Source organism: Charadrius vociferus, unplaced genomic scaffold (genome assembly GCF_000708025.1).
Source record: "Charadrius vociferus isolate BGI_N301 unplaced genomic scaffold, ASM70802v2 scaffold738, whole genome shotgun sequence".
Classification (NCBI taxonomy): domain Eukaryota; kingdom Metazoa; phylum Chordata; class Aves; order Charadriiformes; family Charadriidae; genus Charadrius; species Charadrius vociferus.
In genome coordinates, this window is record NW_009649467.1 from 1807854 (window position 1) to 1834337 (window position 26484).

Below are 26484 nucleotides of genomic sequence, written 5' to 3' on the forward strand. Positions count from 1 at the left end.
GAAGCGAGAGACTTTTAAAATATTTTAAGCCAGCTTTAAGCTGCTCTCTGTTTGTGCTCAGAAAAGAATTAAACATTCAATATTGACTGAGTGAAATGCCATCTTTTAAGAACATTTGATTTTTTCCTCATATTACAGCTCAAATGTGTTCAGCTATCAATGATGTTTTGTTTAAAAATAAGGAGTTCTCAAGGTTGCTACATCCTGCATAAATAAACTGTGAACAGTACAATGCAGTCTCAAAGATACTCTTGTTGTAAGATGGGAGGAGGAGAGGGTCGGAGTGAAGAGAGGAAGCAAGGAAAGCCAAATAACACCTGTGACACTTGAAACAAGAGCTGTTTTCACAGGGGTTATGGCAGGAGGATGGTGTGAGAGTAGAGCACAAAGAAGCTGTTTGTGTGATCATGTCAAACAATGGATGAGCCTGGGCTAGATTCTCACACTCAGCAATATACTGGAGGCCAAAACGAAGCTTTGTAGTTATTCAAAGTGGGAAACCTTACAAAGCATCTCCCACAAACAACGGTATCTGCATACTGGCATAGAGTATGCTTATATACTGCAAGGGCAGTGAACAATACTGGGCTTAAACAAAAAGCAGACAATATTTTTAAGTGTAGACCAAGACAACAAAACAACAGAAGCAGGGGGGGAAAAAAGAGCTGGGGGGAAGGGAAGCCCATTCCTGTCAAAACATGGAAAAAACAGCTTTGTTTCCGTAATGAGCCAGAGAACATCTATGTCTATTAATAGACGTCTGATTTTCATTAGGGTAAAACCACAGTAAGTCCTTTTAAAGGAATTCAGACTTAATCGTCTCCTTACAATGAATTATTTCCTGTGCATTTGTGTCATTGTCAATGCTAACTAGTAAGACACATTCCATGACCGATGTAAGGGAATATACTCAGCCTCTGTCTAGCCAATTAAGGCCCTGGGAGAAATCACCGAGTTATTGTTTCTTTTAAGAAGCTCCATTGCAAATAATCACCAAAGCTTTCACTTAAAAGCTTCCAATTAAAATTCTTGCAAAGGATTCCTTAAAGGTTAAGATAAGATACTATAAAAAATAAAATCAGTGTAAGTTATTGAAACAGATAATTAGATCAGAAATAAAAATAAATTGCTAGTACTTTATGGGGAATGAGTAAGGGTTACATTCTGGTGCTTTCTTTTGCAAAAATCTTAGATTGTATTGTGTCTCAGGTCTACTGCAAACCCAAATGGACATGTGTCATAAGAAAAAAAATTCCCTGCTTGGATTAGAGAAAATGGTGTGTCTCCTCACTGCTCACCCGTGCCATTATGCAGACCCAGGGCATATCTTGTTCAATCTTATTGTTGCTTGTTTGTTCCCCACAAAGGAAGTTCTGAATTGGAAATGTCAGATGCCTCAAGACACAAATATTGCCATAACAGATACCGCAGAGACTTATTTACGTTCACATAAAATATGCCTATCTTATTTTAACCTGAATTCTCAGATTAAAAAGCAGAGGAGATGCTTTTATATGTCACTGTTCTAATGTGACATATAAAAGCATTAATTTCCTTAGAGTGAAGAAAGTGAACAGGTTGGTATTTGCTCAGTTTCTTATCTATATGAATCACTTCAAAGGCCATTAAATACTGAAAGCTTGGATTATTCTCCTTCTCTCTCCCAGTTGATTCCATAAATCCAGTAAATCCATCAAGAAACTGGATATAATAGAATAGAATCCTGCCCTGGAGAGGCAGGAACAGGCGTAGGGGCAGGGTGCAGGCATCCTTAATATTCAGAAACACTGTGTGCAGAGCAGGGTGGTTTCAGTTTATGCAGAAAGCACCAAGTCTGGGCTTTGCCTCTCCTCCCTTCTCCTTGTCAGCCTCCAGGCTGAGACCAGACAGGGTCCATGGGTGGGGCAGACCTATTCCCTTTCCCTCTTCCCTCAGTTCCTACATTTACTAGACCTTCGGATGCCCACAAGGATAACACAAAGGATGCTGGTAACACTAATGCTTTTTCAGGGAAAGGAATTATTTCTAACAGCAGTGGCTCTCTTTTGGCCATTGTTAGCTATCTGCTCTCTCTGCGGTTATGTGGCAAGCACTGATGGATAAGCAGGTTTGGCAGTGCTGTAGTTCTTGGTTCAATAAGGGAGAGCGTGGGGCTGCGAGGCTCCACTTGGCACCAACACAACTCATGGTGCTGATCCTGCAAGGCCCCACGCAGGGTCCTCCAGCTGGAGAGGGAGTTACTGATAGCACCTACTGAGAAAAAGTTTATAAGCTATTGCAGGGGATCCCCACTTGTTGCCACAGCATTTTGGTGGTAAATTGGGAATATTTGTTGGTTGTGTCCCATTCTCCAGAGTGGTTTAGAGGTGTGAGTGTAGGGGTGTGGTATTTATCTCTAGATGTAAGAAGTTATCTATTATCTCAATAATTCCTTGCCCTAAGGCCTCAACTCTTGATTTGCAATAATCATTGGAGGGAAGGAGGGATGGTCAGTGTGATACAGTCTACAGGCTCACTTGTTTGTAAAGATGTTTTCTTTACTATAGACTGAGCTTCCTCTGCAAATGGCAGTCCTTTCATACTGTGTTTTCTCCAGCAGGCAAGAGTTTGATACTTTAATGTTTTGATACTTTAATGTTAAAGCATTAGCAAAAATTACAAATAGGAGAGAAATACCATACTGAATGTCTTTATGTTTTCCTTGGACTTCCTGTAAATATCTTATTTTTCAATTATCTTCGATCTGGAATAATGCAGGATGTTTTTTCTTCCTCAAGTGGAATTGCCATAGCTCACATTCTTTGAATTGTCAGTTGTTTTAAGATGACATAAGAATAGATGTGAAAACTTTGTCCAAGACAATTATAATTGCTTCTTTCTTAAGGATCCATTTAAAATATTAATATGTCCTTTCATTTGCATTAGCAGGGACCAGGAATTACTTAATCAGAAACACTGGTGTTAGGCACCAGGGTAAAGCTGGAATGAGTGTCAAATCTGAAGTATTTCAACTGAGATCACTAGCTGATCTAATATGCTATAGCTTAAATTTCTTCAGAGATATTGGTTTCCCATATGAGAGCTAACTAAAATTTATGATGGTACCCACCATGACCTAACATTTCCATCTCTATGTATTTTAGCTGTTTGTATTTGCTTCTAATATGTTTTACAACTTCTTTTAAATGGCCAAGAGCAGAGATGGCCCAGTTGGGCCCCAGGGGCAGGTCTGGACCATGAGAGATTTTTAAGTAGCATATGGACAGGCTGGTTCAATTCTAGATTATATATATTGCTGAGTGCGTGCAGTGCAGAAGACTACAAATCCCCGCCACTGTGGCAGAACACCTGCAGCCACATCAGGGCTGTACGGGTACTGGAACGTATTGAAGAGTTAGGGGGAAGTTCGAAGTGGTCAGTAAGATTTCAAATTAACTGGGGAGGTTTTAGAAGATGAAGACAGGGCTCAGACTTTATTTTTCTTTCTTCTTGCCTGCCTTTTGCTAGCAGTTAGTAGCTTGTTGGCCTGCCCAAGGATAGAGGACCCACTGCTGGTTGCTGATACATGGCCGTGTGCCCTCGTGGAGCACCTTGCTGCTCTTCTTGGGCTGCAGTTGCAGAAACAGGGGGTCCCACTGCTCCTGCCACAGAGTGGGAGGTCTGAGGCTGGCAGGACCCAGCCCAGTTGCTCTGGCATTGCCAGTGCTTCAAGCAGCCCTCTGAGAGGGGCAGGACAGGACATGCTGCAGGGCAGGCGGCAAGGTCATCCCTACCATGTACTGGGACGCTCCTGTTGCCCATGAGTTGGTGACCCTGGGCAGCTTTGTGCTTGTCCTTTGCTTACACCTGTGTCTCCTTACATGCGTTCCCATAAATATGTGGTGGCTTTTCATGTATAGTGCACTGTGGCAGTACCATAGTATTCAGCTGTGTTTAAGGAGTAAGATGAGACTGATGGCATACTACAGATTCATCATCTCCCTGGTAACATCAAAAAGATCGAAGTACTTACTCTTTTTCTCCCTACATCAAATCCCTGTCAAGGGCACATTCATGAAATCATATATGGTATTTCTACTACTATTATTATTATTATTATATGAAATTTTGGTATTTGGCAGTGACTGGAAATTTGCCATCCACCCACCTTCCGCAGATGGGTGAAAAATATCATTTAAAACAACTGAATATAAACCATCTGGTGAATTACAGCATAAGCATTGCTGAAATACAATGTTTAACAATGTAGTCTGTGTGAATGCTTTTATACTGAAGTTGCCATAAATATTAATGTATCATAAGAAATAGTGGTGCACAGTGAATGTATTTTCTTGATATGGAAATTTTTTTGACAAATGCTGGAAGTAACAGTCTGTGAAGGTTAGGTATATTTGTCAGTTATTTGCCTATGTTCACCTTGTTGGTATGTTCTTCTGGTACGTTTGCCTATGTTTTTCCTTACTTGCCACTAGCAGTTCTCATGATAAGGTCCAGGCTGGGATCAGAGTCCTCACTGGTCTGTAACTGGTATAGTTATCTTTTGCTACATGACATTAATGACTGTAAAATGCTGCCCGTCTGTTGTGATAATTCCGCAGCCACTTCATTGGGGTCTGGCTGGGGTGACAGGCAGTGGCAAACAAGGCCTATCATGTCATGAGAACTCTTCCCAAAACAGTGCCATGGGTACGATTCAAGTCAGCATCCTTACCTTGCCAAGGAAAATTCACTGCCACTTGAAAGCTGTTGAAGGCGAGACAATGTCCATCATTCCGTGATTCTGTGATTCTGTCTCTAATTCAAGAAAGCTCTGTAGACGATTAAAGATGACTTTAAAAGTGCATCATAAAAGGTGCTCAAATTGATGGTAAGAAGTCTACTAAATACACCAAAACCAAGGAGCCGAGTATGGTGTCATTTGGACTGCTCGCTGGCTGACATGTAAAATGGGCACTGAGGTGATACGGCTGTAAACAGAGAGGCTGAGTGAATTCGTTATATCGGTCTTCACTGATAAAGCCCATGTTGGGGACATTTGCATGCCTGGTATACTGTTTTTAGCAGACAGGTGAAAGGAGCCAGAGCAGTTCAAAGTAATATATGTAAAATATTGGACCAAACAGTGTCAGTAAGTGACAAGGAAAAGATGCCAGTAGTTCAAGAGTCCTGGAGAAACTGAGGTGTGAAGATGAGGCACTGCTGGTGAAGATGTGTAAATTATCCTTACAAATGGCAGCCAGGCCAGAGGATGGTAGTTTGTTAATGCAACCCGTATCTGGGAATAGTGAAAGTATCTTCTGCCTCAGATCATAGAAACCAGCTCTATATCATGCCGTATTTTTAAAGAATAGTATTACATTTAAGCATTTCATTGTGAATCAGTGCTTGATATTGCAATCCTTTCATGATATTATAGGGTGAGATGCCAAAATATATCTTGACAACAGATAAGAGGAACTGAATTCTAAAATAAAAGTATAACACGAGCCATTTCTTTGCTCACACGTCTCTTAATATCAAGCTGCTTCTGATAGGAGTGGCCAGAGGTCCTGTTTGCTCTGGGACTAGGAGAAGGAAGGTGTTCCTGGATTTCCTTTCTGACCTAAGCTGAGGCCAAAGTCCAAGCGTTTGATTGTGACCTGATCTGTTTTGTGCTACAGGATATGGATTTTGAAGCACTTCTGACAGCACATAGAGAGTCACAGGATCTAGTTATGGTGATCCTGTGCTTTTTTTCCCTATTTTGAGCTATCTCCTAGAAAGAGGTACTTTCTGCTCCCTTTTCACTGCCTGAATTCTATAAAAGGAATGAAAGGATTAAGGCTGAAATCTTCCCAGCTGTTCTCAGCCAAATTAATTTCTTTTTTTTTTTTAATTATTTTTTTTTACCTAAAAACACTGGCATGTTTGGGTTTATAAATGGGTTGTATCACAGTAAAATAATGCAAAGACATATTAAACTACTCACTACATAGGCAACATATTGTTACATAAAGGAAATTATTCCCATAAATAAATTAATTATTTCTTTAAATGAATCAATATATTGGTTTCAGGTTTTTCAGAGAGTGGGGAAAGGAGCTTTTCAGGGTATAAACTTGATTTTTTTTCTGTTGCAACTCAGATTTTTTTTCAGAAATTACTCTTCACAAATATGTACCATTTGAGTGACTTACTTAACATTTCACGTATATTTCTGTGTGTGCCAGTTGTGTGATTATTAAGATAGCCTTGTGTGATTTTGTTTTATGTTGCAAGCTGTATTTCCCTTGAGAGAGGGGAACTGAACGTGCAGTGTATCAGTAGTGACTCATTTTGCCCAGTCAGATGGTGATGAGGGCTTTCACAGCATTTACATCACAGCAAGATGCTTGTGTCAGATTGGACAGCTGAATATTGCATGCAGCACTAAAGATTAAAATGAGAAATGGACCAAGCATGACACAGTAGCTGGAAGTGATATTATAGATAACTAGCCTTGTCCTCATTGATTTGTCTGCAGCAAGCGACAATGATCTGTTAATTTTATCTTTGCAGCGAACAGGAAATGATCTGGTTGCCCTACATAAAAGCTATGCCTACATAAAGAAGTACCTCTAAAAAAGCCAATTAAAAAATATCTCTTCCAAGAATCCCATGAGGGAGAATGTTCTCAGTAACTCTTTGTTCACTGCTGTGTACTGCACAATAGGCTGGAGAGGGAGATTTGTTTTTTTATGAATGGTAAATGGGGAGGGACATAATGTCATCAGATCGTGATGTCAGCCCAATGAATGAAATACTTGCCTAGTATATTGCTTCAAGACCAAGAAAAGGGACACCATCTCAGTTTGCCTTCCTAGAATAAACCGTATTTTGCTGATGAAGTCATATTTCCCACGTGTCATGAATAATCCATGTAAATTGGGACTTAAATAACCAGAAGTCAAGAAACTCGTGGAATAGTGCACGTTTGTTCTCCTGCACTTCCTCTCAGAGCTGCTAGTGGAACACCCCTTTGCAGGCGCTGCTAATGGGCTCAGTGAGTTGAAGAGCTATCGCTGTGTTCTGTTGTTCTCTATCTAGCCCAATGTTCTGCTTTTGTCTGCAGAATTCTTTGTTGAAGCTACAAGCCCTTGAAACCGATCTGTGCTCTGCGTTTCTGCCAACCCAGGAAGAAACTCCTCAGCTGCCGGCACCCAAGGATCCAGCCCCTTCATCAGTCCAAACCAGTGTGCAAGTCGATGGGGCCAGTTGTGGAGGTAAGCGATCGTGTCATGATGTGTTCTCATTTGCAATTATAAGAAAAGCCTTGTGACTTGCAGTTTAATACCAGATTTACAGTCCTCAGGGAAACAGTGCAGAGCTAATGCAAAGCACCGTTTCTTGATGCAAATGCTGTGTAATGTAAAAAGGGGTGATACCTGTTAAAAGAACTGGAATTAATGGCTGTAACATTCTGGTTTTCTGAGAGGGAGTCTTGCTTTTCAGACAGGTTTTAAGAATCCTGATTATTTTATTTTTAATCTGTTGGCTTTTTGTTCAAGTAAATTTAAGCTCTTTACTTCCTATGTCTGTATTGTGTGAGATCACCTGCCATATCATGTAATTCTATTTTTGTCATTCTTTTTGTCAGAGCAATATCACTTCATTTCTCCTATTATTGATTTTAATTTAATGCATCAGCAGAGAGATAGCGAAGGTGAGTTTTACAGCATGTGGATTTTAATCATTCGAGGATCTGTATTATTACCCATCTGGGCAAACTGTGGTGTCTTAACTCTCCCTCTTTCCTCAATATGGAAACCAGTCCTTGCAAATAAATAGCCCTAAGGCTCGGCACTATTTTTGTCAATTCATAGCTTGTAGTCACAGGGCTGGCAGAGTCGTGATGCTCAGTAGAAGAGGAATCACTGTTCGTGAAAAATAGGTCAAAGGCAATATGACTAATACATCTCACAGACAAGTGACATGAATACACAAATACTTAAATCGTTCATCATGTGTGGTCCAAATTAAGGCAGATAGGTCAGTAACCCCGTTGCAATTGATGTTTTATGTCAGAATAAAGGCTGGCTTCAGAAGAACTTATTTCAGAAGCTGTTTGCTCAGAATTTTCAGCAAGAAATAACAGTAAGTTATTTTCCTAAAAAAACACAAATGGTAGTGTTCTACTTAAGAAAATCTGAAGTTTGATGTTTGCATTGCACAATTAAGGAAAATGGTGTGTAGAATCCAAATTATTATAAAGATTAAGGAATGTAAAAAATATTAAATATCCCAGGGTTTAGCTAAAAAATTGGATGCTTTAGCCTAGCTAGGCACATACCTTGGATACGGTGTGGAACTTGCACTGGTGCTAGTCCCTTGGTGTGGATCTGAGGCAGAGACAGATCTCATACCAGTGCTGCACAGGCAGAGACATTTTGCAGCCCAATCAAAATCTGCACTGGCTCTTTTCCTTTATGGCAGGGTGGCTTTTTCCTCCTTTTCCAGTAGTTTACTGAATTATTTTATTCTGGTAGTGTCATAGTTCCTTGTTAGGATGGTTTGTAATTGTTTCCTTTGTTTATTTTTTCTGTTTTGATTGGATTTTTGCTTTAATTCATACTGTTAGTGACCCCTACTTCTGATACCGTCTCTAGCTCCTATTTTCCTGTCTCCAGCTATGCAGGCAAATATTGGATGATGTAGCATTTCTCTCATGCAGTACAGAGCATGCTCTGTCACTCTAGCCATTCAAACTTGTGCTTTAATTAAAGCTTACCCATTTAATGCATTTTAATGTACCTTCATTCCCGCTAACTGCTTTGTGGTTTGTGGTTTTTTTAATAACTTGCCATTTTACATAGATAGAGCTAGTCCCAATTCTGTCTCTTAAATTACTACTGAAATCTTCTGATACATTCAGTTTCAGTACAGTCGTCACATAGGACTATTGGCTATCTCAGGTCAAACTTGGATGGAAGTGCAGAGATTTGTTCCAGGCTAGGAACAGACTTTTTAGAGAATGTGCCATATATGCTACATCTGTAGTTATAAGCCTTTGCTCAGTGAATCAGGCAATAAAAAATTTAATATTAACAATATACAAATGTATTATTTTTAAAATAAGCATGATTGCATAGTCTATTTAATTTCTTTTGTTTCACATCCCAGTCAACAAAAATCAGAAAAAAATACATTATATGTATGGTGAGTGAAACTAGAACAGTCTAGTAAAATGACAGGGTTTTTCAGGATGCAAATTTTAAGAGGTGAACAGTAATTCTTATCTCTGAGCAAAGTCAGCAGTTTCCAGTTTACTTTTGAATATGAAAAAACTTGAATTAGAGCTGGCAAAACGAGACCGTAAAGAATTGCAAGGGGGTATTAAGCTATTTTTTTTAAGGGAAAAAAGAAAAGTAGAGTGTGAGTTATTTTTATAGCTTTTGGATATGAGTATACATCAAATATGTGACGAGCAGTAGGCAGCTGAACTTAACTACAAGAGGTTCTAAATGTCTTTTAAATTAAAAATTATGATACTGCCATTCACAGACATAAAATGTTGAGGGATGAACACATTTCATCTGCAGGTCCCTTCCAACTTAAACCATTCTATCATATACAACAGATTTCAGAGTATTGTTGTTTTACTTAAAGATTATCACATGCAGGAATACAGAATTGTAGTGTAGGACTTGCCATGTGATTGAAGTCCACATTAAGAAGCATACTGCCTATTACAAGGTACTAGATCTTGGCTTTATGTCCTGTGGTAAGCTCTTGTCAGTGCTAAGCTGGACTGAGTGGATGAGATGGAGGAGACGCAGGCTAAGGGGCAACTTACTGGCTTGGCTAGAGGTGGCTTTAGTTCCCAGTTTTGGTAAAAATAGAGGCTAAAATTAGATCAGACACATGAAGACAGATGGTTGGTCAGTTCATGGGCTACTCTCAGGATAATGCTTAGTGTCTTGTTTAGGATCTATGCAGAACTGGAATGAGGATGATGGCCCTAATTTGTAACTAGAAATGGGATTGGTTATAACTTGCATCACCCTGAGATGTTCTGCTATTGCAGTAATTGGACCACGTGAATGCATCGGTTTGAATGACTTGCTGACCACAGCTGGACAGTAGGTAGTAATTTAATGTATCTGTGGTAGGTTTGGGACTAAAACCTTTCTTGGGGCCCTAATAACGTTGCACCAGTTTGCGAGCTGTAGTGGAACAATGCTGTCAGGAGACGTGGTACCAAGGAAATGGAAGAGCCCTGGCCTCTGGGATATACTCCCACATTCACTTGGCGTGCAGGTTGTCTCCCTTTCATTTGCTAGCTGAATAAAAAAACCTCCTTGAACTCTCTGCAGCTCTCTGTATTTGGTTTTACACTGGGGCTGCTCCAGACACTACTTGTCCTTTGCTTTTATCTTCCTGGAGTGTTTAGTCTTGCATGCGTACTTTTCTTCCATTTCTGAGACTGGGCTGGGCATAGTAAAATTGCCTGGTTGTAACATGAAAATAAGCAAATGTCTGTGACCATATAGTTTATCAGCAGTACAGACTGCCTCCTGCAAGGGGGGTACGCCTAGGTCCGCAGAAGATCAGAGTTCACATGTTGGAAACTTTTTCCTTGTATATATCATACACAGACTGGCTGATTTTTTAATAACATCATTTTCCTTTCACAGTGAGGAGGCTGCTACTTAACATGACTATAAAAAAAAATTATTCCTTTTAATAACTGAGCATGAGAAATAGCAAAAGTATTCTTAGTCTACCTGCTTCACAGTGATTATATGTTTCCTGAAGTTCAAAGATGGTGAAATAAAAGGAAGGAAGTCAGTTTCTTCTCATGGACAATATTGATTTTCAGAAGTTAAAAACAAACCAAAACCCAAACAAAACTGTTAATTTTTTTAAAGTCTTACAGGGTAAGGAAAGATTACTTGCCAGAAAGAGACAACACTCTTGTTTGCAGAACAACATTTATTCCAGCCTTTATTGCTATATGTTGTCTGTGTACATAATTTGCTGTAACTGGTACAATGTTCTACCCTTGCTTCTCCCAGATGTCTTTCTGGATCTCTCTGTGGGAGAATTTGAACCTCATACACGACTTAGAAGTTTTGGGTGTTGCTCTGATATCTTGGAGAGTTGAATTTGACCTACAGAGTATGAAGTACTTAGAGGAAAGACACTAGGTTAGAATTAATAACCAACTGTCTCATTGTGAAAATACTTAATGTAATTATAATTAATAGTCCTGTTAGAGTAGATATAAAAATCACATGTAACTTTTGCATGACAGACTAAACTGTGATTATACAATATACAATTAAATTTTTTGTTGTAAAGCAAAACCAGTTGTATAGTGCCTGATAAAATGATATTTTAGGCCATTGTAACTATTTTTGAAATCAATTGTTGCTTCCTATGAAGGGCGCCATTCACACCCCGTTTCTCCCCACCGTCCCAGTGCAGCAATTGGGATTTGTAGCTTCAGTGTCTGCTGGACAGAGGTCAAATAAAATGTATTACAAAGGTTCCATTAAAATCCTAAAGGGAATACCCACTCACCATGGGAATTCCATGTCCCATGTACAAAGGAGAAAATGGAAAGAAAGCGAACTTTTCTAAACCTGCCTGCTCTTCTGTGAGTAAATCCATGTACAGTTGTTGTTTGCAGTTTTTGACTTTCATTGAATAAAAAGATTCTGTGAAATGAATTAGAATGCATGCTATATTGCAAATACAATACTGATTAGAAATAACACACATGCTGCCTGGAAATATAAAATCATTTATATGAATTCAAAGGCTGTATATATACATGGTTTTAGAGGAAAAAAATAACGTAGCTGGTGTAAAATACTCTGTACTATGGAAACCGATGTAGGGGAAGCTACAAGGGAACATTCTTTGTTTTAACATTTATTAATGGATTTTGGGGGGAGAGCTTTGAGGAGACTGTGGAGTTTCTCCCTAAAAGTATAATCTGCTTTGAAGCACAATCATCTGATAGCAAAAAATATCGACGAGGCTAGACCATCCTCACCCATTTCACCCACTGAGGGTGAGGAAGAAGATTCAATGGTTCTTCCTGTTCAGGTACCCAGGCACACCAAAGGGAAGATGAACTGCTGGTATTCCATGAAGGCTCTGTAATGTGCCCATTATTGTCCATGTTACTCATAAACAGAATCAGTCATTTCCTACTTTTTCAGTCCAGAATAAATCATTCTCTCTTCTAGCTTCACCATCTCTGTAACACAAATTTTACCTTTTGAGGCACCTGAGGCAAGGCTTCCATTTCTAGTCAAAGGCAGTATTAACACAGTATCATACGCATGACTCCTCCAAGTAGCAGTCACTGCACACTGCCTTGAATAACTACTTTGGATTTTATTGGTTGCGGTTGTTATTTTCATATCTTGTGTTCTTTAGACCCATGTGTATGTTACTTCAAATCTTAACAAAATTCTGCAGGATGCTGCAAGCAACACTGGAGGTTCTTAGCATCAGGACATATTATATTTTTGATCTGCCTTTCTCTTGACCAAAGGACTGAATGCTAAATCACAACATTAAAGTTGTTTTGTACATTTGTTGTCCTCTTCAGGAATGTGGCTTTCAAAAGCAAACAGACCTATGAAAATATAATTAATGCTACTATTCTGGGAAACTCTCCATCTTTGTATTATACTTCATAGTTTACAAACACACTCACACTTCCTGCTGTGGAACTCAAAAATGCTTTATGTTAAGCCAGTAACTGTCCTTTCTATTTTCTCCTCCTCAGTATTATATTCATCCTGCATGTGATACTTTGCTGAACTATTTGCTGTTTACTTTGAATACTTATGCTTTCAATACTTGTGTAAGTACACATTTGTATTTATGTAGGTAGTTAAATATCTTGTGAGTGACCCTCAGTCCATATCGGTTTATGCTTGCTTTCTAGAGCCCGTGCCAGCCCACAGAGACTGGCAGAATGACATGGACAGCAGCCCACAAGAACATCACTCCCTAGGGACCAGTCGACTGCTGTATCACATTACTGATGGAGACAATCCTCTTTTGTCACCACGCTGCTCTATCTTTAGCCAAAGCCAGAGATTTAATCTAGACACAGAGTCTGCCCCTTCTCCACCAAGTGCTCAGCCTTTCATGATGTAAGTAAGCATATTTTAATTCTTCTGCTTTTTAAAATTTTTTTGTACTATCCACAATCTTTGACTCCTTGTGGCTTTTTCAGTTACTGTTATGTCATAAACAAGAAATTTGTGTATTGGAGCATATTTGGACAAGGTTAATTTGCAATACCAGAAATAGCAACTAGTGTTTTTTCAGTAATAACCCAGTACAAGATTGTTTGAAGTGTATGTTAATTATAGTTAGCAAGGACAGTTTTAAATGTTAGTTAGTAGTTATTCTGATGAGTGAACATAAGATGGAGAGGGCTATCGAGGTATAATACGAAAAATTTCAGCTGTAATAAACTGTAGCTTGAGTCATTCACTACATGTGAGTGTCATAGAACATCTGAACAAGCCGTATATGTGATCTCCAGAAACCAAGCTGTGAGTTTCAGACAGAATCCAAACTTTCTTAAAAGCTTATATACAAAGCTGTCAGCTGCATATGAATAATAGGATCTATTGATTTGCAATTGTAAACTATCAGAAAATAAACTGCCTTCAAAATTATGTTCATTCCCAGTAATAAAAAAACTCTATGAGCTTACTTTTACAAATCATGTTGTTACAGTCTCCCATTACAGTTGGAAGATTTCTGAAGTAAGATCCAAGTGTTAAATATAAATACTGGATCAGGTTGCGACCTACTAGATTAGACTTTTGAAAAATATTCAGAAATCCCACAATTAATTGGAAAAAAAAAAAGAAACAGTGAAAGACAGATGGTGAACCCATTAGTATACCCCAGGGGTACCTTCAAGCGAAAGCAATTGTCTGTATCCCGTGAAAGAACCTAGCTGCAAATTCCGAAGTGCTAGGGAAGTGGCAAGTGTGCCTGAAAGAAGGCACAGTCCATCATAGCCAGTTCCTTGATCCAGCTACTATGCTTTTGGCTTTTGCAGGCCAAGAAGTTCTTCTAGATGTAACTGTGAAGAGTGCAAAGAACCACAAACAGTAGCACAACTTACCAAGCACCTTCAGAGTCTCAAGAGAAAAATTAGGAAGTATGAAGAAAAGTTTGAGCAAGAAAAAAAATACCTGGTAAGATAATAATTGAAAAGCTAAAGGGAAAAACTACAAAAGGCAGGCAAGAATTCAAGTGTATTTAAACTTATGCAAAACAACAGGAAAAAGGGTGGTTTTGGTAAAATGAAATAGGAAAATTATCAATGAGGGAATATCTTTTTATCATCTTTCAGTGTATGCAGTAGTTCTGAGACTCTAATTTGCATTTTCTTTGGATTACCTTTGTTGCAAAATATCCATCTTCTAGATGTGTGAGAAATGTGAATCAGTGAAATATAGCTGACAGGCTTGTGAACCAAAACGATTCAAAAGATGAAAAGCTATTTATTTACTTTGTGGAAGTCATTTGCTTGAAAACTGTTGCTCTGCGGTGCAGATTCCTTCATTCAGGCAGACTCCTGTAAACCTCCAAAGCACAGGGCTTCATAGAAGCTGATGGCAGAAATTAGAGAAATAAAAATTGTGATGTGTTGCCGGTGGGGGGTTGTTTGATGTGCTCCGTGATCATCGCTCATATCAAGCCAGTTTGTGTGAAGTGAATCATGCAGTATAAACATATCAAAACGTCCGTGATGCTAAAGATGTGTATAATACGAAACAGGGAAATTTGTGATATTTTGTGACTACATTAAAGTGAAAATTTGGCAAATTGTATACTACCATGTAATCTTGGCAATGACTGTAAACTTAAACATAAATTTGTGAATTATACTGCTCTATGGTCATCATATACTTGTAGGAGTAAAAATTTGTATTTAAGCAGTCGCCATACTGTGACCAGAAAAGAAATTATTTCCAAGGTTTAAGTTTGCAAAACTGTTTTGCCATTTTAGATATCTGAGTTTTGAAGATCCAGTGTAAACTGATTTTAATTTGGAGGCAATTTCTAAATGCAAAGAAAGAACTGATATACAAAGCTTCTGTTGTTTGTTGCTTTTGAAATCACTCTGTTGCACAGAATGTTTTCATTTGATTAGTTAAGTAGTTCAGTTGAAATGTTTAAAGTGCTGTTTCCCAAGAGAATCCCTGTCTTAAAGCAGTAAGGGCTTATCCCTGCAAGGGACAGAGTGCTTCGGTTATCATCCTGGAAATCACTTAGGAACTTGACTAACATTAGATATTTGATCAGTCCTTTTGAAGTCACTGAGATTACTTATCCAATTAGTCAAATATTTTTTTAGGATCAGAGCCAAAATACTCAGGTCCATGTAGCACTGCGCCACAGCGGGGAGAGAAGGCATGATAAATTAGTACCATCATCAAGCCAAATGCTCTGCATGACACTATGATATAGTGCAGTTGGAACTACAGACATTGTTTAGCACTTTGTGTGTTTAAGTTTTTATCTGTTTGATTGTATAACCATCAATTTCTTGGGTTTTTTTTTCTTACTCATTTTTTTCTTTACATTCAGCCTTCACACGGTGACAAGACTTCCAATCCTGAAGTTCTGAAATGGATGAATGATTTGGCCAAAGGTCGTAAGCAGCTCAAAGGTACATAATAGCATGTCGTTTCACTTTATTGCTGAAGCTTTTGGAAGTATGAGTGTACCTGGAATGTTTTAGAGTTAGTTTTCTAACCTCAGTGCTCTGCTTATTTTTCACTAGTGCACGGCAATAAGTCTCCCTATGACAACAAAGATATTAGGTGATATGACTTGCCTTCATTTCCTGAAAGCAGGGATTACAGTAAGCCAGTTCATCCCTCATAACAAAGCTAACAGGGAATGGGAAAAAGACATCATCTCTCCCTCATAACTATAAACATTCATGCAAAACCCAATGTTATTCTGAGTATTTTTATGAGTGTCTGAAATGCAGAACTACGAAGTTAAAGGTGTCCTTGTAATAATACAAATGTAGGTGCAAAATGTTTCTTTAGGACTGAGGTTTCACAGCTCTAAAGCTTTTCTTTTTTTGATGATAAAAACGGATCTTTCCCTGATAGTAGTTTTGGTCTTGAGGGTCAAGTTTTGCCCTTGACTGTCTGCATACCACTCTATTAATATCTGTGGGTGTGTCACATGCTTGCCCTCAGGGAGAATGTAGCCAAGACTGATTCCCCCCTATTATAAATGGATTCTCACTACTAATTAGATTGTAGTATTATGTTTCATCTCTGTTGATATAGTATGTAGATATAGTTAACAATGTAGATATAGAGGGTGCGATTATGGTAAGTAAAGAATTAGGAACTCATCTTTCAGTAAATTTCTCCTGGAAAGTTCTCTCTTTAATACTATTCTGTGTAATTACTGGATTTTATTTTTTTCCCCTTGAATGTTGTGTTAGAAATCCAGGAGAGGAAATGGCCAAACTACATTTCAGTTTCTGAAAATCATCTCTCTGAGTCAACCATTGCTTCAGCTAGCCGGGGGCCTAGCTTTCAGAGATCAGCCTCACCTGCACACCCAAAATGCCTCCATCCTTGTGAACACCCTTGATTGTACTATCCTGACTAATAACACTGCTTCTAAGTGAAGCAAGATTCGTGAGGTTCATGAGATAGGCACAACTGAAATGGAAAAACATTCAAGTGCTTGTAGGTCCTTCTTCAAATTTGTAAGGCTCATCCATCCTTCCTAGCTCTATGAGTTTAATAAAAATTACTATTTTCCTCTGTAAACCTGGCCTGTATCCTCAAACTGTCACAGCTAAAAAAAAAAATGTTACTGTTTTTGCACGGATTTCAATAAATTTAACACATTTGGAGCTATCAATCTCCTGCCTCGCCCAAGGTCCTTTACCAGCCAGGCATACACTAGGAACAAAGCCTGGTTTTACAGGAGCTAACTCTGACCTTAATTCATTTTCCTTGTTGCTCTGTGCAGGTCCCTGGAGCTCCAGGGTCTTTGGCTTGGTATCAAGCTAATATACTTACATACTTTATTGTATCCAGGCAGCTTGCTAACTGGGAAGCTAGGACACACTGTAACCTATATGTCTTCTGCTGGGTTGCTCAGGTGCTCTTCTGCCAAGGGAAGTCATTTAAGCAAAGTGGCTGACTGTCTTTGGGAGAACCAGCTCAGTAGCCTTGCTGGGATCGCAATGCAGCCTCTAGAAGGGAGGGTTGTGGTTTAAATTGCACGACAGAAGAGTGGGGTTGGTTGTGCAGACCTGGAGCACATGGCTCCAGCAGCCTGGCCGCTGGCATGGTGGGCGCTGTAGTGCAGCTTAACCTCCCCAGCCCTTCTAAGGGGACGGCCTTCACTCTCCTCCTCGCTTGTGCAGTAGCACAGGAGGGCAGGCAAGCACAGCTGGGGTGACAGTGGGGCAGGTGGCTGCAAAGACACCGCTTCTTGTCCAGCAAGGCATCTGTGAAGGACTGCATCCTTAGACAACAATCCCCACAGCAAGCTTGGACATGTTCTTACTTATCCAGACACCAGATCAATTGAGAGTGCATGGGTTTAGTGACAGAAGTGGGAGAGAGCGAGAGCTCTGCTTCCATATCTCCCCCACACCAGACCTCCCACAAATACTTCCAAGTGCTGTTGTCCTTTTTGAGTCCCTTTCCTAACCTCAGTCCCACTGAAATTCTGCACTGGTTCCTTCCCAGACCCCACTCTTTAACCTTTATTCTTGCAAATATTTCTAATCTATTTACTTGCCAAGTAATTTGCCTTTCAGAGCTGAAACTGAGAATGTCGGAAGAGAAACTGTACCTCTAGAGCACCCCAAAGAAATGATCATTGCGAAAACACTGGGACCTCTAAAGAGGCTGGAACACAGGAGGGCACAAGTGTGGAATCAGCTCCCTCGGTAGAAGAAACCATGGATAGTGTATTGAGACGATTAAAGGAGAAAAGACAACACTTTAACCTTCCTGAGGCTATTAAGGTATTTCACAAGTATGGCTATTTCTTTCAGAACTTTATTAATTAGTGTGTAGCTGTCTCAGGCTATGCTGGTGGGTGTGCATCCTGTGTCTTCTGGCACTGCAGCACATTTTCTCTCTAACAAGATGGGAGCTCTAGTGCAGTTTTCCGAAGTGACTTTTCTGTGAAGAATTGCACAAAGAGGTGCAGAATGTTTTTGGGTTGTTTTTTTTCAAATAGCACTAAGCACTTTTTGCTCAGGGATGCATGTATAAACTGTTTGCCAGGCACTGCTGAAACTTGCCTACTTGAGGCTGTGTGCGCAGGAAGCGCATATTCCAGTGCATTGAAGATGGTGACAGCAAAAGCAATCTTTTCTTGAGTCCACAGAAACTGTGTGACTAAAAATGTTCCTGAATTTATTTCACAATAAAGGTCCCCTCTCACATGAGACATAGTGAAAGCCTCTGCCCGGTGCTAAGATCACAAGGATAGTACAACCCTCCAGACTGCTTCGCCCTTCTGATCTTGTACACTTACTTGTGTGCATACTGCCTCTGCTCTTCCACATTCTCAATTACTCTTCTAAATGTAGGAGCAATATTCCATGAAACATGCTTGCTTGGCTGGGCAATTTATTTTTGTTTTTAAACTAGTACATGTGTTAAAATTCTGCTGTACCTTCACACTACTGGCACGTTATAGGGTCTGTCTGAAGCTGTTGTTCTACAATACATACTGTGCGTAAAAATACTTTTGGGGGGCTTTTTTTACTGTCAAATGATGTTGCTATTCTTGATGCTATACAGCGAAGCAAGACAATAAATTCTGTTCTCAAAGGCACCTAAAATCTAAATGTTGATATTAACATTTATACTGTGGCTGATGAATGAAGAAGGGGAAAGGGTGAGGGGGACAAGGAGGAGTGAAGAAGACCTAAATGCAAAACTATGCAAGAACTAAGAAATGATTCTGGGTGGATTTCAGTAGCAGAAAGTACCCAGCAGAGATAATTTTTAGCTTTTGTTTTGTTTTGCTTCTATTCTCAGTTCTTAAACAACTAGTTACTGAGGTCTTGAGCTCTGCATACATGACTGACTTTTTAATTTATTTTTTTTTTTTATTTTTATAAACTACTGTTTTTAAAAGCTGACATGGAAAAAGTGTTTCATAACCAGAACTCCTTTGTAAGAAAACAAAAGATGACAACAAAACCATGCTGTTCTCAATATAGGTCTAAAATCCCAGTTGCGCAGACTGGATGGTAATATTTCCAGTTGTTAATTATTTTTTTTATTATTATGCAAGGAGTGAGATCAGATGACAACAAAAGAGATGTCAGTGAGGAAATCCTGTCCAGAAAAGTCTCATAATTACAAGACTAAGTTGGGTGTGGGTCTCTGTCCCATTCATTTTTTTATTAATTGGACTTCTGCTTTTCCAAGACAGAACCTCCTAAATATGTGCAATGGCAGTAATGGCTTGAAATAGTCTCACGGAGAATTCTGGAATGTAAATTAAATATTTCCACAAGTTAATATTTTCAATTTTTTTTTTTTTGTTCTTATTTATTTTCTTCTTGTATTCTTGTAGAGAGAACTTGTGTTGAGCAAACTGTCTGTTTGTTAGCAGAGGTGTATGACAATAGTTACATGAAACTAATATGGAACAGAGGCTTGAAAAGGAATAATAAGAAGTCTAAATGAGCTATTTCAAAATGATATATTTCACTAAGTCCTTAAGTATAACATTAAAAATTATTGGGTTTTGATTATGAGTCATCCTGGACTTTTAGGGGAGAGTGAGGTTTATAGCACTGATGATGTGAAACGCACCAAGGCTGTCTGCTGGTTACAGCAAAGATCAAAGGCTTCATTTCAGCTACATGCAACTTTGGCGTTACTGTAGGTATTTCTTATGTGCAACATTTTATTTTGTATATGACATTTAGATCCTGTACCAGAATCTGAGCTAGATTAATAGTAAACTAAGTAGCAGCTAAATGTTTCTTTTTTCAAGATTTAGTTATTTTGGGCAAGGACAGTATTTCCATAAAAGCCTTCCTAGTTCTCCCCTGAACGTCAACTGCAGAACGTCTCTAAGGCCCTTCTGAAATACAAATGAGAGAATGAGTGTCCTTAAGAGAGGTTATGAAAACCAAACTGCTACCTTAGCTTTACATGTAGTCTCCTTTTTCCTTCTTTATAGGCAACAAACAGCTTTTGCCTTATGCTTGGTCTGAAGGTTTGCAGTCTGTCCCCAAGGCTTTTCTCAGACTGGTTACCTTTTATGTATCTGTCCTCTCATTATTGACCCGCTTCAGTTCATCTTTTCCTTGGCTACGAAGCAGTGTTTTCATTTAATTAACATTTCATTTAATTAGGCAGCTTAGAGTCCTAAGATGTCTCAGACAATTCTGTAGGTTGTGATTCCACCTGCCCTCTCTGATTTTGAAATTATCAGCTATTTTGGACTTAGCTGATTACAAACCCATCTTGAGAAGGCAAATAAAATGAGCTAATGAAATAGGCCCAAACGCTAAACCCTCTTGAGATTGTTTCTCATGTGTAAAATCAATATTAATGATCACTCCCTGTTTCTTCCTAACCATTCAGCTGCTCCAGGCTTAATAGTTTTTGAAAGAATTAACCTTGTATTAATTGCAGAGCTAGCAATAAGTAAACCAATTAGCTACTTTATAATACTCCTACATTCTAGTTAGCAGCTCGTCTCTTAACATGAATGACAGATAATTTTGGAATGATTAACTCATGCAGACCTTTAAGGCAAAATGTTATTAGTGGTTCTGCACTGTTTTTGCATTTGGGCAGCAAACAAAAAAGGTTTTGGTCCTGCTGCAGTTAATAGCAAGACACTGCTTTGATATTAGAAGTGCATTACTTCTTCAGGACTTGATATATTTTTAAAAACTAGAGGCTAATTACTAAAAATACTTCTCCAAGTTGTCCATAAAAAATTCTAGTCATCAACTTTCTGCAGAGAGGCATATCCCCCCTGCCCCCCCAACTCCATTGTTCTTCACATTACTTCATTGTGGTGGATGAGCTCTCCTCCCCACCTCCAAACACTTGGCCCAAATTCATACAGATCTGTTGTGATCTGGCAGAGACTATGGAAAATGACATTAGCTTCATGTGCTCCCTGCTGTTCCAACCCTGATGAAAATATGCAAGTGTCAGGAGCAGATCTTCTTGGGAAGAGAGGGAAAGGGAGAGGAGGAGAGAAATACCGTTAAATAGTGTGCAGCAGACACCTATACATACACCGGTATATCACCAACACCAACAAATCGCGTTGTTAAAAAATAAACATTCATCCTTCTGGTACCAGAATCTGGCACCAGATTCATATTGTGATTTTTTAACAAAAGTAAACAGCTAGTGTTAGGTGTTCAGCCCAGCAGAGCAAGAGCTGTGACTGAGGAAGAAAGCCCACCTCCTTTCCCATTGTTAACTGCTCTTTCTGCAGGTTCCCCATCGCGGGTCTACGAATGCATACTGTCCGGCTGTCATTTCCTGCCGGCTGATCACATTATTCTCCCATTTCATTTTAGAGATAGATAGCACCTTTTTCTAGTGTGCTCAGCATTTATGGGGTGTTAGCATGGTATCACAATGATTAGATATTTTGAGATTTCATTGTGAATCTGTCATTCCACTCCATACATGTGTTGTGTTTGCAGAGCTGAAGCTTTCTATTCTTCATCCCTTACCAGCCAAGGCAAATCTATTTTTCTTGATGAATAATTAAAAAGTTGAGGAATGTCCTGTCTGCATTTTTGCAAGTTTCTGAATATTTTGTCTAGAACGGTGTTCTTGTTTGTTACAACTAAATCATATTTAATATATATAATCTATGACTTATGAACTGATCTGGCAAATAAAAGTTGTTAACATACAGATCTCATTAATCAATTTCTCCCTAGGATGGATGAGAAAAATATTTATTTAGTTATTCAGTTACAACGACTATTCATAAATATTACCTAAACATTGGAAAATGTTCTAGGGAAGTGCTGCACTGACATCTGCGGGACCTCAATGCCAACACCTCCTACTGAGCCAATGCAGTCGTCTTTTGTGAGCCCGCCTTTCCAAAACCCAACCCATGAGATATACTCTATGTCCACACAACTGGGCTGTGATATTCAAAAACCTCTGCTTGTTTAGACTTCCTGTCAACTGGTATTCCCAGAAAAACTTTTCAGATGCAGGCTCTGATCAAGCAACACACAAAGATTCTTGCCTTACTGACTAAGACCATAGTTTGTATCCTTGGAAAGTCTCCAGATAAGGATGCAATGTTCTGTCAGTAGCCTAATACTGCTTCCTGACTTCAAGCTTTGTAAGTTGCTTTTGTAGAATAGTAATTTTGAAAGAAATCACGGCAATCAAGTATTAGATCGTTATATAATGATGTTAAGGAATGTAAGTTTCCAGTCCTTCAGTACATTTTCATTCATGCATCTTTCTCCAGAAGGGAGAGCACAAGTTCAGGCCACAGGGGCTCTGCTTTGGCCAGACAAAGTAAATACAGTGTATTTTCCACTGGTAAAGGCCGAACCTAACACCTGCTCTGTTAATCAGCAGAAGTATCTCCTAGCTCTCATCGGCTTTGCCTCAGGCCTTGAGAGGGTGACACGTACTTTGATTCATTTAAAACTCCAGCCATGTACATTTGGACTCTGTTCTTGCTAAGTGAATGCCAAGTCCCCATTGACCTCAGTGTGGACAGAACACAGAATTCATTACTAACGTTTATCTGGGGAGAATAGATTATTACACAGATACCTACCTGTACCCTTGTCATGAAATCCTGACTCATAATCTTATAAATAACTTTTTTAAATAGGATATGACAAAAAAGCAAATGGCTTTGGAAAAAATCAATCTTCAGAAATGTCTACTATATGTTGAGAGTATTCATGGACGACCTGTAAGTATACCATGGAAAGATAGGTAAATTAAAAATTATCTAACTTCTCTAACAAATATTTTTGGAATCCTATATTAAATATATGTAGATGAATTTTACATGATTAATATAATTTTAGTTATTTCGAACTAATGTTCGGGTATAAATGTTATTGCCTGATACTGATGAATTCGGTTTATATTTTTAAAAATAAAACACAAAGGCAAGTTTCTAGTGGCCCTGCATCTCTCTTCATGATTGGAATGTGCAGGTTTTGATGATAAAGGTGGAGGATTATATATCCACAGCAGACTTGGCTCATGCATACTGCAGCCGTGCTACGACGTATGAAAGGTTAGCACGCTTAGCAGCCGAGAAAGGTTTATAGGGAACCATATGAGACAAGAAACACAAAAATGACATGACCAGTCACCCATGTTTTCCTTTATTTCACAGCAGGACTTAAAGCTATTAACTAAAATCCTTTCAAGGGGCTTCATTGCTGAATGTAGGCACAAAACAAAAATTTGCCACTATTGCTGAGATGATGATTTGATAATTTTTCTACACTCACCTGAGGAATTCCTGTTTGATGTCTATGTCTGTATTCTTATAACTGGCTCTGTTTCTGGCTAGTAATTGTTGTGGTAGAGGAAAGGGAAGTGGCACCAGCATGTGTCCAAAAATATGCCAGGTCTTAAAATGATTATGATCTGAATCTGATGTCTTTGCATCTTGAATAAAATAATTTTTCTCCATCTTCTTTGGGCTTGGAATAAGAGATGAGGGATGGAGAGAATATATAGGAAGGGTATGAAGAAATTATATCTCCTAAGAAGGAGAACAAAAAAGAAGTTGAGTTGTTAGTGCTATATATAGAGGTAAAAGAGACTTGAAGATTCAAAGACAGAAAAGAGAATAACAGGGCATGCTTTGTACCATGGGCTTCAGAAAGGGTGTTTCTTCTCAAGGTTGAGGCAGCTCCATGACCAGCTAAGAGACAGGATGCTAACTGCACAAGGAAAGAGGGGATCAGGGATACTAAGCAGCCATGAGGGAATCCTAGGTCTGCGAAACAGCTCTGACTTCAGGTCACAGAAAGCTTGGGGACAGTCAAGAATTTAAAGCCAGGAAATGGAAGTTAGGCAAAATTCTTTACATCTTTTCTTTTTGTTGTTGAAAATGAACAAGCAATCTGGAGATGCTCCACACAGCTACATAATTAAGAAGCAAATTTTAATCTTTGTATTGGTATCAATGTATTTTCTTGAGGAAAAGGGGTGAAGAGTCTGCATGTCTCCTGGGCACCAGGAGCAGCTGGAGACCAAGGCCAGCAAGGCCCAAACTCAGCAGCAAGCACAGGCTCCGTGCCCAGCTGAGAGCTGGAGCGGCCCAGGCAACAGCTGGGGAAGCTCACGCAGTTGATAAAAGCCGGGGATGATGACTGGGAAGAGGCAAATTGGTGACTGCCCAGGCAGAGGCACATGGTGACATTAGCTAATAAAGCAGGGTGCTCCTCTGCTAGCAAAGAGTTGTCTCAGTGCAGAAAATGGATTTTCACAATACTTGAACATTGATTGACGAAGCCACAAGATTTCCTACTTTAGCTGTTTGAGCTAGCAACCCATGACACACCTTGTCATTTAAAAATATCACACCACAGCATTATCAAAAGGTTAATTTCAATGGAGCATACTGGGATTCCAAGAAAACTATCAGAAATTTAGCCTATTATGCAAAAACTTTGGTGGTTTGTTGTGGTTTTTTGGTTTCTTTTTTTTTTTTTTCCTTTTAAGCAAATAGCAAAATTCAGTCCCAGACAATGTCTCAATTATTGCAGAAACCTCCTTTGGGAGTACAAAGAGAGAACCCACCAGAAAAAATTATCACTTTGCTGCATATTCAGAGTATTATGAATACAGCAGCCTTGAAACACAGCAGAGAGCACTGGCGATGGTATCTACCCTGCTGATGTTTGGTATGGCTGAGCACCATCTTATCCAGACTTATCTGAGAGAAGTCAGACAGAGAGGGCACTGACTAGGTTTAAACCAGAAAGTTTATCTGTTCTGGCTTGTTTGGCATCTCCTGGAGCTCTTATGTGTTGCAATCAAATGGAAGAAGGCAACGGGGGAAGAGAAGCGGACGAGCTGGGCTAGGCAAGCCCTGACATTCTGCAGTGCAGCATGCCTCTAGAAATAGTCCCTAACTACTTAATCAGTCAGACACATGCAGAGTCATCAGCTTGTGTTTGTCTACTGTCACCCTTCCTCCTGATGACCAGGTATTTGTCTGTTTCTGAGCAACTTTGGACTATTGTCCACGCTGTCAGCCAGCCTGTGTGTCTCTTCAAACCTGCCATGTGCGCTCACCTGAGCGTGTGTAGCTGAGCTTCAGTGCAGTAGCACAGCTGCAGTGCCAAGAGACAGTGAAATTGCACCCAGTGGGTGCTGATAGGCATGTAAGTTGAGGAGCAGAGGTTGATGGTGGACTAATTTGCTAATGACTCTATTTTGACATTTCATCACTGAGGAACATGTTTTTCTGATGTTTTTTTTTTTTCCTTTTCCTAGTGGGATTTGTTCTTTTTTTTTCCTTAGTACAGAAAGTCGGTCTACAGCACAGCTAGTTTCCATAAGGTTTATTTTTATATTTACAAATACCTGTGGCTGGATCAGGCTCTTAATACCTGATCTAAAATAATATTCTCCTGCAAATCAATGCTCCTAGTGGTCACAAAAGGGCAAGAGCAAACTAAATGAAGAGCCAGTTAATCCCGATTGTGGAGAGGGATGCACAGAGCAATTCTGCACGGAGCCAGCTCACTCACTGAGGCTGTAAAGCCGTATCCTCAGCACTCTCCATCCCACTGACGGGCACCCGAGTATATTGGCCCAGGCAGACTGTCGCGTTACTGTAGCTAGCATCTTGCCATTAGTACAGGTCAGTAAGTGAGGTATCAATGCAGTGCACAGTAGAACATATCTTAACTCTTACAACTCTATTCACATCTTCAGAAATAGACAGAGAACAGTCTACCCTTTGCATGGGCAGTATGGCTCAAGGAAGTGAGGAATCCACATCGGGTATTTTCCATTAGAAAACAGATGGCCATTTTCTTTTTTTTAGAAATTGTATGGATTAAGCTACAGTTCCCACAAAATGTCTGTGGAAGCAAAATACACATACTCTTCTAATACCTTTCTCAGCTTTATAGGAGCAAATGAGAAATTTATTTATTTTTGTTTTTAATTTGGGGGAGTATATTTTGTTATGATTTCTCTTTAGGTAACTAAGCAAGACAAGAGTCTCATGAAACCTCTTTACGACAGATACAGAATTCTCAAGAAACTTCTTGCAACTCCATCTTTGATCACAACAATTGTAAGTTGGAAGAATTCATATCTATTGTCAAGAAAACATACTAAATGCTGTGTTTGATTTGTCCCTGTATGTCAGTTTGGCAGCAACAGAACTATGGACATTTGAAGAATCTGCTCATTGGTTAATAAAGGGTGTTGATATTTCAAATAGAGCAAATGC

At 39.2% G+C, this 26484-nt stretch overlaps 1 protein-coding gene across 1 annotated transcript in view; it reads left to right on the forward strand.

The window, feature by feature from the left end:
• FAM13C (family with sequence similarity 13, member C) overlaps nt 1-26484 on the forward strand; it is a 54027-nt gene that overhangs the window by 23395 nt on the left and 4148 nt on the right. Inside the window, exons 6-9 of the mRNA XM_009889815.1 lie at nt 7154-7241; nt 12926-13136; nt 14063-14201; nt 26230-26325. Coding sequence (XP_009888117.1) covers nt 7154-7241; nt 12926-13136; nt 14063-14201; nt 26230-26325 — 534 coding nt within the window. The remainder of the gene's footprint in view (nt 1-7153; nt 7242-12925; nt 13137-14062; nt 14202-26229; nt 26326-26484) is intronic.